Source organism: Salmo salar, chromosome ssa13, assembly GCF_905237065.1.
Source record: "Salmo salar chromosome ssa13, Ssal_v3.1, whole genome shotgun sequence".
Lineage (NCBI taxonomy): Eukaryota > Metazoa > Chordata > Actinopteri > Salmoniformes > Salmonidae > Salmo > Salmo salar.
The window spans coordinates 103,386,009-103,400,525 of record NC_059454.1 but is presented as its reverse complement, the minus strand read 5'-3'; the positions used below and the strand labels follow the sequence as shown (position 1 = coordinate 103,400,525).

General features: G+C 44.2%; 1 protein-coding gene across 25 annotated transcripts in view; it reads left to right on the top strand.

The window, feature by feature from the left end:
• Positions 1 to 14,517, top strand: part of LOC106568455 (alpha-adducin) — a 51,487-nt gene extending 36,970 nt beyond the window's left edge. For 4 of the 25 annotated variants that reach the window (XM_014138805.2, XM_014138802.2, XM_014138803.2 and 1 more), the window contains 8 exons: positions 3,243 to 3,338; positions 3,633 to 3,725; positions 4,070 to 4,087; positions 7,321 to 7,404; positions 7,656 to 7,812; positions 8,082 to 8,465; positions 9,341 to 9,433; positions 12,184 to 14,517. In XM_014138805.2, the coding sequence (XP_013994280.2) occupies positions 3,243 to 3,338; positions 3,633 to 3,725; positions 4,070 to 4,087; positions 7,321 to 7,404; positions 7,656 to 7,812; positions 8,082 to 8,465; positions 9,341 to 9,433; positions 12,184 to 12,515 (1,257 nt within the window). In that variant the 3' untranslated portion in view covers positions 12,516 to 14,517. Of the gene's footprint in view, positions 1 to 3,242; positions 3,339 to 3,632; positions 3,726 to 4,069; positions 4,088 to 7,320; positions 7,405 to 7,655; positions 7,813 to 8,081; positions 8,466 to 9,340; positions 9,434 to 10,485; positions 10,524 to 11,248; positions 11,265 to 12,183 lie in introns of those variants that run through there. The other 21 variants (XM_014138807.2, XM_014138806.2, XM_045692565.1 and 18 more) reach the window with 14 other exon arrangements.

The following is a 14,517-nucleotide window of genomic DNA, read 5'->3' as shown; positions in this document are numbered from 1 at the left end:
TGACAATACATTTCACATGCTGTTGTGCAAATGAAATAGACAACAGGTGGAAATTATAGGCAATTAGCAAGACACCCCCAATAAAGGAGTGGTTCTGCAGGTGGGGACCACAGACCACTTCTCAGTTCCTATGCTTCCTGGCTGATGTTTTGGTCACTTTTGAATGCTGGCGGTGCTTCCACTCTAGTGGTAGCATGAGACGGAGTCTACAACCCACACAAGTGGCTCAGGTAGTGCAGCTCATCCAGGATGGCACATCAATGCGAGCTGTGGCAAGAAGGTTTGCTGTGTCTGTCAGCGTAGTGTCCAGAGCATGGAGGCGCTACCAGGAGACAGGCCAATACATCAGGAGATGTGGAGGAGGTCGTAGGAGGGCAACAACCCAGCAGCAGGACCGCTACCTCCGCCTTTGTGCAAGGAGGAGCAGGAGGAGCACTGCCAGAGCCCTGCAAAATGACCTCCAGCAGGCCACAAATGTGCATGTGTCAGCTCAAACGGTCAGAAACAGACTCCATGAGGATGGTATGAGGGCCCGACGTCCACAGGTGGGGGTTGTGCTTACAGCCCAACACCATGCAGGACGTTTGGCATTTGCCAGAGAACACCAAGATTGGCAAATTCGCCACTGGCGCCCTGTGCTCTTCACAGATGAAAGCAGGTTCACACTGAGCACATGTGACAGACGTGACAGAGTCTGGAGACGCCGTGGAGAACGTTCTGCTGCCTGCAACATCCTCCAGCATGACCGGTTTGGCGATGGGTCAGTCATGGTGTGGGGTGGCATTTCTTTGGGGGGCCGCACAGCCCTCCATGTGCTCGCCAGAGGTAGCCTGACTGCCATTCGGTACCAAGATGAGATCCTCAGACCCCTTGTGAGACCATATGCTGGTGCGGTTGGCCTTGGGTTCCTCCTAATGCAAGACAATGCTAGACCTCATGTGGCTGGAGTGTGTCAGCCGTTCCTGCAAGAGGAAGGCATTGATGCTATGGACTGGCCCGCCCGTTCCCCAGACCTGAATCCAATTGAGCACATCTGGGACATCATGTCTTGTTCCATCCACCAACGCCACGTTGCACCACAGACTGTCCAGGAGTTGGCGGATGCTTTAGTCCAGGTCTGGGAGGAGATCCCTCAGGAGGCCATCTGCCACCTCATCAGGAGCATGCCCAGGCGTTGTAGGGAGGTCATACAGGCACGTGGAGGCCACACACACTACTGAGCCTCATTTTGACTTGTTTTAAGGACATTACATCAAAGTTGGATCAGCCTGTAGTGTGGTTTTGCACTTTAATTTTGAGTGTGACTCCAAATCCAGACCTCCATGGGTTGATAAATTGGATTTCCATTGATCATTTTTATGTGATTTTGTTGTCAGCACATTCAACTATGTAAAGAAAAAATTATTTAATAAGATTATTTATTTCATTCAGATCTAGGATGTGTTGTTTAAGTGTTCCCGTTATTTTTTTGAGCAGTATATATTTTTTAGCATTGTTTGATGTTTGAACCCAGGAAGTGACCTAATCAGCCAGACAGCTTATCACATCTGGAGCTTTTACAGTTAAAGCGAAAGACGGGGTGTATAGTGCTCAAGACCACTCTGCTTTCGGTATGGAATCGGAATCCCATGAGTCATAGCTTGCTTTTTTATGACTCCTCCCCCTCTATTCCCCAATCCTCAACCATCCCCCCCCAAATGCCCCTAATGATATAACATGCCATTTTAGTTCCCCTCTTTCCAAGTTTCATTTCGGTAAAAAAAATACTCAAACTCTCCTAAAGTGTTTCTATGCATGAGAGGATTTGTATAGTGGGTGAAAAAAGAAAAGGAAATTTGACCGGTCTAACTTTTGAAACGATTATCTCCTCTGGGAAAGTAGGAGAAAGTGTTGTTGTGAGACTCAGTACATATTCAGTGAGTATATCATGTTTACATGTTCATCCCATGTTCCTATCCTAGCTACAAACCATGCAGGTATTCTTTGCCTCTACCTCATTTAGTTTTTTGATTTTGCACCTAACTGCTTTAACAGCTCAGCTGAAACATTTCCTCAGCAGAAAAGAACCCATAGCTCATGCTACTCCAAGGCAAAATACAGAGTAACTTACTTTTCTGGAAGTGCACTGATGTGCATGGAGGCTTAAGTTGGATTTACTTGCTGCTCATTCAATCATATCTGTGTCTGAGGAAAAAATTTCTCCTATTTTTTTTTTCTGTCTCGGGCTGAGCATTACCTATGTTCAGGTTTAAACGCCTCTGTCAAGAACTCCAGAAACAGTCCCGTTCATTACCTTCCAAAAATGACAGCTCCAGAGTGTTTCTTCAAGTTGTTTTCTACTTCTGTCATATAAAACACGTCAGTAGTAGATCAGAATACCATCGAAGCCAGGGCATCCTTTTAGAACTAAACGTAAACTAAAGGTCTTTTAACTTGTATAAAGTGCAATTCTTGGTAGGAGGGGCGTTAGTTGGATTTTTCTCCAATTAGTTTTTCAGTCAGTCAGTCAGTGGTCGACGAGTGTCTCGTCTGTCGTTGTGTTTCTCTTTATCCCTGTTGTCCTGTTACTATTACTGTACGTTACGTTAGCCTGGGAAATGACTTGGTGATGCTCCCGCCTCACCCCACTGCCACTGTCTCGCTGGTCCACATAGCTTCTACTGTACTGTAAGCCAGCACCATCTCTTCACCCCTCCACGTCCTCACCCCCCTGCCTCACCCCTCCACCACCTCACCCCTCCCTCTTCCACGGTCTCTCGTCATCTTGTGATGCCTTCAGTTGCTCTTTTGTGTGTTTTTGTTGTCATTTGTATCTGTTATTGAAATCTAACCGCAAGAGTATCAATGATGATGATGATGATGATGGTGCGTCTTCGAGTAATGTAGGAGGGCCTACTCATTTCCATCAAGTCAATAAGAAAGGGTCAGATGCTGGGGCTTTAGGTAATGGGATAGAGTAACTTGATACTGAATAGAACTGTGTAACAGCGAGCCATCTTGACAAAAGGTGCATCATCATTGGTTCACTGCTTCCAGGTGTAATATATTTAGAACTCCTTCACAGAATCATTTGTACCTTTTTCCTCCTCCATTATTTCTGTTTGAAAAGCATGACCTATTATTATAGTTCTTTAAAGCCTGCATAGTCTGTATATTTCTAGATTTTGTTCCAGTTTTTATTTTTTCATGTTATTTTGGCTGCGTCATTTGGTTTATTTTAATTGTTGCTATGGTGATTACAGTGGACAAATGAGGAAGGAATGCGACAGGCTGCAGTGGCCAATCAGTTTGTCCCGCTCAACACAAACCCCAAGGAGGTGCTGGAGATGAGGAACAAGGTATGATGTTGATACAGGCTTCGTTAGGCTGTCATTTCAACATGGCTTTGGTCTCGACCATCGGCTCTACTCCCGAAGTGTGTATTTCTCTTGCACACTCCCCGTTATGGATTTAAAAGCATTGGATTTGTGTAAGGATTGCTGGAAAGGGAGATTCCACTGTTGATAAATCCATGAGAGGTCATGTACAAGTGCACACTTCGGGAGAAGGGTAGATAATCAAGATGTTTTTCTGTCTTGACCGTGGCTTTGTATCCAACCCCTCTCTTTCTGTCGACTTCCACCGTCCTCTAGATCAGAGAGCAGAACCTGAAGGACATCACGACGGCAGGGCCAGAGTCCCAGGTGCTGTGTGCTGGAAGCATGGTGGACCGCTCCTTTGTCCAGGTGAGTCCCTCCTGCGCCCCACCCCTCCTGCACTAGGCCCCGCCCCACAGCCAGGCAACTCCTGCAAAATGGCAATATGTGTGCTGCTTACCCTGAGTCAGACCTGCATTCAAATACTATTTCAAATCGTTTAAAATTCTGAAATTTGGCTGGATTGAGCTTGCCTGGTGCAATGTAACAAATACAATAGTTCCAAAACTGCAAACCCTGCCCTCTAAGCAGACTAAAGCAAATGCTAGAAGTATTTGAATGATTTCAAATAGTATTTGAACCGAAGTCTGACTTAAACCCCCCCCTCCGCTGATATTTAAGTGAACTTAACATACCTTATTCTTTGACCACAGAGAAGTTCAGTGTGGCAGGTACGTAACATGGCGGTCAGAGGTAAACCTCATGCTGCGTCACAGGCCGGGTTGTGTTCATCTCCTTTGGTTGATTTGGGTTTCCCGCCTCCTTTTGTTGGCTAACCCCAACATGCTGTTAGCCTTCAGGTCTGTCGGATTGCTTTCATGACTTCAGAGTTGAGTTTGCATGTTGTTGGTTTACCCTCTGAGGTCCTGTCCATTATCTGACCTTGGTTGGATCCCACTCATTTGCTGTTAGTCAAATTGTGTTAACTTACACGTTTATTTCTCTCTGAGAGAATTCGTTTTTGAGGCGATTGCTGAGGCCCTTGTTGGAGTGTTTATGTTCTAACCTTAGGACCTTTTTTATTGTTACCTGAATTGAAAAATAACTGCTGGGTAGCTCTGAACTGTTTCTTCACTGTTTAGCCGTAACTGTTTGTAGTGTAATTTGAGAGTTACGATATAAATATAATGTCTTATGCATTGCACTCAGTTTGTGTTTTCAGTACATTTACACACTTCAATGTGAAGTGTGGTTTTGCAATGCATGGGCCTGGCATATTTCTTATCATTATCATGCTTGACTGCCCCATTTTCCTCACTGAAACAAACTCTGCATGTGTGTACTGTATGGATGTGTGTGTGTGTGTACTGTATGGACGGTGTGTGTGTGTGTGTGTGTGTGTACGGCAGGGTTTCTGTTAGGAAAATGTGGCGCTGGACAACGTGACCGGGAACATTTTAATTTAAAGAAATTCTCCAGACCCATGCATTGGGTGTGTAACCTATTAGGGCTTCTACCCACGATGCTCAGAATGACAGAAATCACATTTAGATTATGGTAATTCATCTTAACAAAACATGCAACTCCTGTAATGAAGCAGCCAATAAAACCTCCATTTTCAAACATTTACCAAAATGCAATTTGAGGCAAAACACCATTCTAAACAGCACACCTGATATGAGCGGTATATGACGGAGATGAAAATCCCTGTTTGAAATTTAGAAAGAGTGACTCTAAAGATGCAACAACTAGCATGGATTGCTAATATGACTAGGATTGTGCCTTTTGGCTTCTGGACATTGAAAGAAAGTTAATATGAAAACCAATAGGAGAGGAATGTCATATGAGGAAGTCTTAAGTCGCTCTGGATAAGAGCGTCTGCTAAATGACTTAAATGTTAAAATGTTAAATGTTTCATAGGCGGCGCGTGTGACAAAAGGCCTAGCTGATTATTGAGTTGCAGCTGTTATTGGAAAAACATCTAAAATATATGAAGATAATGTGTCTGGAGTATCATTTAAAATGTTGAGACGACGAGGAGGAGTGGTGTGTGGCGAAGATAGACGCACCTATAGGCTATCTCCAGAATGAATCCACTCGGCTGTCTTCTGCCAATTCTTGCGCATTTATTGTTTCATGTAAATTGTTTACCCTTTGATTATTTTGATAAATTCGCCATTACATATGTAGCCAGCAGTAAATGAACCGTTAATCCCCGTCATTTTGTTACAATGCATTAACAGAAATGTATGTATTACTAATTAGGCCCACTGTCATTTCTCATTCTGAGTTGAACCGTTGTTTATTGGTTTATTTCATAACCATAATTTGAGTTTTGTATTTTGTTTGGAGGGCTCCATGTGAGTAATGAGCATGTGTCTGGTTTCTCTGTCCTGTTAATGCCTGAGCACACACAAGTAGCCTACCTGGCGTGTCCTGAGCTCACTGGAGTGGGAAACTGAGGGCCTGGAATAGAATAGTTGATACAATCTTGCAAGTTTGCTAGAGACAGCTTCAGGACTGATCCAGTTGATTGATTAGATATAATGTTGCACTTCACTAGCTGTAGCTCAAGTCAAGACAGACAGAAAGGGAGGCAGACAGGCTGAGTAAGAGAGATGACTGTGATTTGAAAGAACCAGAATTTTCATTCGTTTTTATTTGTCGGCTTTATGCATTTTTACTTGGTTGATCAACGGCTGCATTGGCCATCTGAGTTCCATGCACTCATTTAGGCTATTAAGCTGCCAGTGACCGCGGTGTATCAGTGTGTCCATATGGCAGAGGGGCCAGTGACCGCGGTGTATCAGTGTGTCCATATGGCAGAGGGGCCAGTGACCGCGGTGTATCAGTGTGTCCATATGGCAGAGGGGCCAGTGACCGCGGTGTATCAGTGTGTCCATATGGCAGAGGGGCCAGTGACCGCGGTGTATCAGTGTGTCCATATGGCAGAGGGGCCAATGACCGCGGTGTATCAGTGTGTCCATATGGCAGAGGGGCCAGTGACCGCGGTGTATCAGTGTGTCCATATGGCAGAGAGGCCAGTGACCACGGTGTATCAGTGTGTCCATATGGCAGAGAGGCCAGTGACCGCGGTGTATCAGTGTGTCCATATGGCAGAGGGGCCAGTGACCGCGGTGTATCAGTGTGTCCATATGGCAGAGGGGCCAGTGACCGCGGTGTATCAGTGTGTCCATATGGCAGAGGGGCCAGTGACCGCGGTGTATCAGTGTGTCCATATGGCTGAGGGGCCAGTGACCACGGTGTATCAGCTGATGCTCTCGCATTAGTTTAATTCAGATTTGTATGATTAACCACGCAACAGTGATTTTGAGAAATGAGAACATTATTATGGGGTGGCAGGAAGCCTGGTGGTTAGAGCGTTGGGCCAGTAACCGAAAGGTTGCTGGGTCGAATCCCTGAGCTGACAAGGTAAAAATCTGTCGTTCTGCCCCTGAACAAGGCAGTTAACCCACTGTTCCCCAGTAGGCCATCATTGTATATAAGAATTTGTTCTTAACTGGCTTGCCTAGTTAAATAAAGGGTAAATAATCTGTTCCACGAAAATGCGCATATGAAAATCATAACTAGCACCCAGATCAGTAGAAATGGAACCTATGAAGTCTTTAACAGAATCGACTCTGGTCAGATTTTCAAATAATGCCTCGTAATATGAAGTAAAATATTCAGGTTTCAAACAATTAAGTATGCTTTAAAATATATACTGCCTTCAGCTCACATTGTAAAGTGGTGGGTGATGAGCTGATAGCCTGCCTACCGTTGTTTTTCTCCCGGTCAATTTGGCCGGCAACAATTGTATTTATTGGCTTTATTTTCGATTTATTTTTGGCCAAATGCCAGCAATTACCGGCTAACGGAAACCCTGGTGTACGGACGTGTGTGTGTGTGTGTGTGTGTGTGCTCGGGCTGGGTTATGCCCCCCTCACTCAGTTTACTATTGCAGGACGCCCCTCTGTCTGACTGTACGGACACTATTGCCGACCTCGATCTGTCAGAGGCCAATAGCCCTGCTAAGTCTTTTAGAAAGGTACTTCCTGACCATCCATGACCTCTCACATGACCTCTCACCTCTCTCTGATGCTACTCTGTGATTTCATGAATAGACCTTATTGTCTAGACTCGGACTGCTTTGAAATGCTCCATACTAGTATCAACTTATTTAGGAAATGTCAGTGTTAGCATCGATTTGAAATTGTGACAAGATTTTCTTTTGTGATGCACAACAGACCTGTTTTTAGCAAGAATTTGTCTTGTGTCCCTCCCTCCCTGTACCACTAGGGGGAGCTAGTGACAGCGTCTAAGGCCATCATAGAGAAGGAGTACCAGCCACGTGTCATCATCAACAAGAAAGGCCCGAACCCCTTCAATAAACAGTATGACCAGGAGCTGGAGGATTACCGCAAAGAGGTGGAACTCAAACAGAAAGGCCCCGATGGTAAGACCTGCCACCGTTCTGCTCTTAGGGCATGTTTGACCTGGACAGAAAAATAACCATCTGCACAGTGTTTTCACCATTTATACCCTATTTTCTCCATTAATTTGCAGTAGTAGTAGCAGTAGCAGTAGCAAGACAAAACAGCAAAGATACAGAATCACAATAATTCGGTGGGGTCTGAGGTAGTTCTCCACAAAGCTCCCAGAGCCCACGACCCGTCACCAAGCAGAGCGACATGGAGAGAAACTGTTGTTGCATCATTCATCCAGTACAGGGTGAAGAGTCCTTCCAGCTCCCTTCAGCTGGGCCTGGAGAGGGCCTGTCCCCCTCTACCTCACCACAGAAGCCCCCACTGCCGCCAAAGCCCCTCTGTATCCCAGAGCAGGGAGCTGGAGTTGGACTGGTCCTCCCTGGGGTCTCTGAGCCTACCCCCACAGCCTCCTCCAAGGCTACCTCTCCCTCCTCCTCTCTCCCCAGTCGAGACATTCTGACTGGGTCGGGGAGCAGTCAGGGGAGCCCAGGGACGTCCACGGGGACTGGGGGCTACGAGGAAGAGTCCCCCTCAGAGTCTCCTCACAAGGACTTTCACTGTGCTGTGCTGAAGGCTCTCAGCACCACCAACACAGAGCTGCCTGCCCTCACTGAGGTTCCAGGTACTGACTGACTGACTGCAGACTGACTCTGGCCTGCCCTCCTGCTCTCCGTCCTGCACTCTGACCTTTGACTGGAGTCCCTGTCCCTTCTCTCTCTCTGGGGTTAATTCTGCTCCTGTCCTGCCCACCACTAGGCCCCCAATCCCCAATTCCTCAACACCCGTCTGTCTTCTGCCTATGCACCTTCCTCCTGGTTCAGGTTGCAAAAGGTCCAGGTTTTCCAGAAATCCCAGTGGGAGTATTCCCGTAATAAAAAGGGAATCAGCGGGGAGGGAATCCTCCAACTGGGAATCATTCAACCAGTATTTCTGGAAAACCTGGGAATTTTGGGGGTAAGTTTCCAGAATTTTGCAACCCTCCCCTACCATCTGATTTGACTGATCTGTTTAACCAATGGAATCCTAATGCTGATTGTGGTTCTCCAAGGAAGCCTTCCCAAATGAACATGAATGACCCCTCTCATCAATCACTCCTGGGAAAGAGACTCTTCCTCCATCATCCTCCTCCTCCTAACACGGACCTGTTGTCCTTTTGGGGTTGGTTTGTAAATGTTTACTACTAATCATCTGGTGTCTCCAATGGAAGCGGTTCCTTCTCTGGGGTGAAGGTGGACTTACATGGGTCTTGTTGCCACTGGGGGCTTTGTTACTTCCTCAGTGTGTGACTGTCTATCCTCTAATAATAATAATAATAAAACTTCCTCTGCTGTTTTCTGACTGTGCTATTCTTATTTACTGTATGTGGTGGTTTAAAGGTGATGTGTGTTTGTTTTTCATGAAACCAGTAATTGACAATCTTGAAAAACAATGATTTCATTGTTCTAGTCTGCCCTGTTGACAAACTATTAAATAAAGTTTGATTTAATCCCCCCCCAGACTCCTCAGATGCGTTACCAGAGCCTGAGGAAGAGGCAAAGGGTCAAAGTCCGACCCGCACACCACCCAGCACCCCTGTCAGAGCAGAGGAAGGTTAGTTGGCCTAGTCTGCCCGGCAACAAGCAACACAACATTTCAGCATGGCTTCATCTGGGCGACTATTGAGTGACAACATTCAGGGTCAAGGGTCAACAACAAGAAATGCCGGGACTGGGCTTCCTTTCTATGTTTTCTTTTGACGTCTTTAACATTGTAACTGCAGGTGCTGTTGAATGCGATGTTTAATGTGTAATAACAGGCCAAGAGGTTTGAGGCTAATTGAGGTCGATAGGGGTGAATTGGATTATATGGGAAACAAATCCAACTGTAAGATCAGGTATTGGAATGTTCAGTGGAATTCAGATGGAGGATTATGACATTTTCATTCCAAGGAATATCCTCTTAGATTATGATTCCTCAAGATCAGTAGATTTCTACAAATGGGTACAATGCCAAAGAGCTGTAACTTTTAGACTGCTGGGTGATTTTCTTTCTTACATGAGATTAAGATTGAAGTGGATTATGATAATTTAAGAAAACAATTTGTTTTTATTATATTTATCCCTCTTGGTCTTTATTACGGTTGGATTACACCTTTTAACGACTGCAAGAGAATGTCCAATATAGTGACATTACTGGTTCTAAAACCACACAGCAGGAGAATGTCTAATATAATGAGACTACTGGTTCTAAAACCATAAAGTACAGTATTTCTCAGACAAGATCTATGGAGCCCTGTGAGGGACATAGTTATCACCTGACATTCACAAGTCAGGCTGTGCTTCTCCCAGTATAAACCATGACAAACTGTGTTCTCTTTACTAGGCCATTTACTGGTGTAATCTAATCAAAGATGGTCTTACAAGACTAACACATGTTTTACGTTACTTCCAATCCCTGTTCACTTCTCCATTCTCCATCTTTTGGAGTCCTCTAAGAATGGCTTGTCGCCATTCTTTTTTTACATTTAATTTCTCCTGGTGTTTCTCCTATTTTCATTTTGATGTTATAATTTGAACACTGTGGTGGCTGTGATTGACCTGCATCTATAGACATGTGTTTCTACCTGTGCTTCTTCTTCTTTTTTGTGGCTGCGTTACTATCAGGAGATGGGAATGCTAGAGAGTACCTGTTACCATAGTAAGTACGTATTGTTCCAGCCACCTCCACCCTCATGGCTTGTGATCAAACCATTAACCCCTCCGTTCCTTGCATGGCTTCACTCTTCCGACTCTTCCTCCTCTCTCTCGTTCTCCTTCTCCTTCTCTGTGGCCCAAACCATCCACTAGGGTTGAGTATCTATTCCTCCTCACTATGGTCCTTGACTTCCTGTTCTTTCATTCTTATTTCCTTTTGTTGCCAGGTGACAATTCAGAGGTCCTCCCTGTCTAAAAGACTTCACAAATTATGAGATTGATGTACAAAAGACAAAATGGCGGCCTCTGTTCTCAGGCTTGTCTTCATAGTGCAAAATCCCAAAACCACACGTAGAGATTATTGATTTGCCACATAGATTATGATTCATATGGTGACTCATAGGATGGATAGGTTTCTCTCCTGTCTGAACTGAACACCACTCAGAAAGGTTAGACACCCATCCTCTATGGCCTTATTCCTATACAGTTTATGGTCCTTGCCAGTGACAGTGGAGAGATCTCAGATAGACCCAGCAACACATCTTGTTTTAGGTTTCTATTCCTTCCCGGAGTTGACCTATTGTGAACTTTAACCTTTTGAGTATTACATGAAAACATCTTATAACAAATCTATATTAAATCCCTAAGTTCCTGCATTACGATTCACATGAAATAGGTAATGTATGTAGGTTTTTTTTTTTTAAATGTATTGAATGTTATATTTCTTTTCCAGATGAGCCCAATCTCAGGTATACAGCGTTCATGTATTTGGCTGTAGTAGAATAAATGCTTTTGTCGCTTTGCTAAGTGTGAAGCTTGCTGTTGTCTTAGCGGTAAGGTGATAAACAGCTGTTTTTCTCAGTGCTTTGTGTTATGCTTTATCTTTGACTACATTCTGAGGAGCTTCAACACTTCTGTGGATAATTAGTCTAATGTTGACATCAATATTTTCAAGTAATACAAGTTGGGAATGGAGCACACTGTGGTTTGTTGTGTGCACGGTCAGAAAAGGAGACCAACTGCTGCACAATGGTTCTACAGCAGCATGAAGTTGATGTACTGTACCGATGGATATTAGCGAGGAGCACACTAGTCTACGCTACAAGATCCCTCTGCACTGAATATACATGTGTATCTGAATATGGTCTTACTGGACCCTTTTCGCTGTACTGTGCCAGCCTGGATACATGTCCACAATAGTTGCTGGAAATGACAGTAACATTTTTTTAAAGTAATTTTTTGAGCATTAAATCATTGTTGGGCTTGGCTTTGTGGAATGATCTGGTGTTGTACTTGTCTGAGTCGTCAATGTAAAGCTAGTCGGTGGAGATGGCTAGTGTTGTACTCTATATATAGGCATGCCTCGGCTGAGGAGCATGCTGTTTGATTGGTGCCTAAAGATTCTGATCTGCAGAAGTACTGTGGCCTGTCCATTTTCATGGATGATATAGTAATCCAGGCCTTTAGTTATGTGTTCTCCACAAGTTGGACTATGGAACAAAGACTAAATGATTGCAGAAGAAAATTGGAGATATCACTCCTCCCAAGTGAGAGTAAAGTGATATGTTAATAGCTAAATCTCTTATTAGCTTTGAAAAGGTAGTTTTGTCTGTATTGCAGTCGCTTTGCAGGCCCTGCAGATGAACCATTTCCTCCCCTTCCTCACAGATTCTCAGCTGGAGCACACCTATAAGGATGAGAGTGATCAGGCTACACTGAGACAGACCCTCCCTGACCTGACCCCAGACGATGAACCCTCAGACGCCCCAGTCCCCGCCCTCCCTGCCGAAGATCCTGCCACTCCCGCTGCCACCGAACAGCCCACCACCGTGGGAGAGGAGCCTGCTGATGCTGCCGGCGACCAAGACTGCGAACAGGACGGCGACGAATCCCCCAGCAAATCGCCTTCCAAGAAGAAGAAGAAGTTCCGCACTCCTTCCTTCCTCAAGAAAAACAAGAAGAAGACTGAAGAAAAGGAAGGAAAAGCAAAGGAACCCTAGACCTCCCCTCTTACCCTTCGCTTCCCCTTGAGCGAGCCACAACCGTTGACCCTACATGCTTAGTATTATTTGTCTGGCTTTATAACTCTGTGTTCATCTCCCAGTGTGTGCCAATTTTATATAAAAAAAAAAAAGTGTCAATCGCTTATGAAGTTTTAAAAACGGTCGCTCTGTGGCGAATGACTGTGCATTCGGTCTGGTTCAGTGCAGATGTGCGGCTTCTTACGCTTGTCTATTTAGGCTTGCTACTTTAAGTGAGCAGTAGATTTTTATTTCCCTTTTTTATTTGTTTAAATAATGTGTTTTACTAAAACCTGATTTAACCACTAGAATGTATGAAATTATATCAGTGTCTTTAAAAACAAAAAAAAGTTTAAAAAAAACAAGGAGGGCAAAAGCAAAGAAATACTTGAGCTCTGTAATTTAATTAAACTGGTGGAAACTGATTCAAGATTTAAAAACGACCAACTGCACGGTGCTGATTTCTGATGTCTAATATTAGCGTTAAATCTGTTCACTCAAACAGCATTGGGTACGGGAGCGGGTTTTCCTCTCTGCAGTAGAACTGGTGGGTGGATATAAAAGGGCCGGATGGCCAAGGTAAATCACTACCATTTATACAGATTTATTGTGTGACTCATCGTGTGCCCTGCGGCCCGTAAGAACTCAAATCATGTTGAGAATATCAGTCGCCACCTCTATCAACCAGGGTTGGTGGTACCTGGTGAGACTGCTGGTATTGCACCGGTCTACACAGGCTGTATGGTCACGTGGCAGGAATGTGTAGAGACTAGGGCAGACGTTTTTTTTATGTTATATAATCCTGTATCCTTGGCTTGCTTTAGCTCTCCCCTCCCTCCTAACCTAATCACTCCAATCACAGGAAAGACATGGAACATAAGAGGACAAAATATGGCTACAGTTACAAGAGAGAACACAGATTTTGTATGGTTAATGATATAGCTATAGTCATCTTTTGTTATTCTCAACAACAAAAAACAAATTGAGTCATTTTCACTTGCTGTGAGAGCACTGTGAACTGAAGCACCTCAATTACAATATAACACTGCCTGGAACTCACTGTTTTACCATTTGCTTTTAGAGAAAACCGTAGGCTTGCCTGGATCCAAACAGGGTGAAACGAAACCATTCCATCTGGATTCAGGCTAATAGTGGGTATATGGAATGTAGGAATACCGTTGCTATAAGGCACATCTCACTATTTTAACGCTGCATGCATAACTAGTGACCACACCTCAATGGACTATCCTGTGAAACCCCTCTGAAATGAAAAGACTGTCTCAAGAAAACATCTCGCTTTCAAGTTGCACTCAAGACCCTATGGAGATATAGTACAGTAATCAATCTAGTTGGTGAGATCTTACAGCCTGGTCCCAGATCTGTTTGTGCTGCCATGCCTAACTGTGATGATAGGAATTGGCAAGACGACACAAACAGATCTGGGACCAGACTAGCGATCTTACACCTTGTCTTTTTAAAATGGTTGGTAAGCAGTTGGGTATTAATACTGGATAATGTCATTAATTAATTCCACTTGTCTGTGAAGCTTGGTTTAGACCACTATAAAAATCTAGCCTTGTCCCAGATCGGTTTGTGCAGTCTTGAGAATGACCAAAGGAGTTGGCAAGACTGCAATAACTGCTCTAGGACAAGGCTATGATAAACCTGCTATATTACATGATGTAAGCTGAGAACATTAGCCTGTTCCCTGAACCTGAAGGACTGCATGGCATGAAACTAAGGCTTTGTGCTTGTATTGTAGGTCTGTCTCTCTTCATTATGACTGTAACTCACTTTTACTTTGCAATTGTTGTGCAATTTTTATTTTATTTTAGTCAATTGTTTTAAACTCGCAGCAATGTATTCTTTGAACTATTTCCCATACAAACATGTCATCATACCATCTATAGCTTCACTACCATTTTCTTCATGGAACTGTTTGTTTTTTAACCATTAATAAAAATCCTTCCTTCAACAAAAA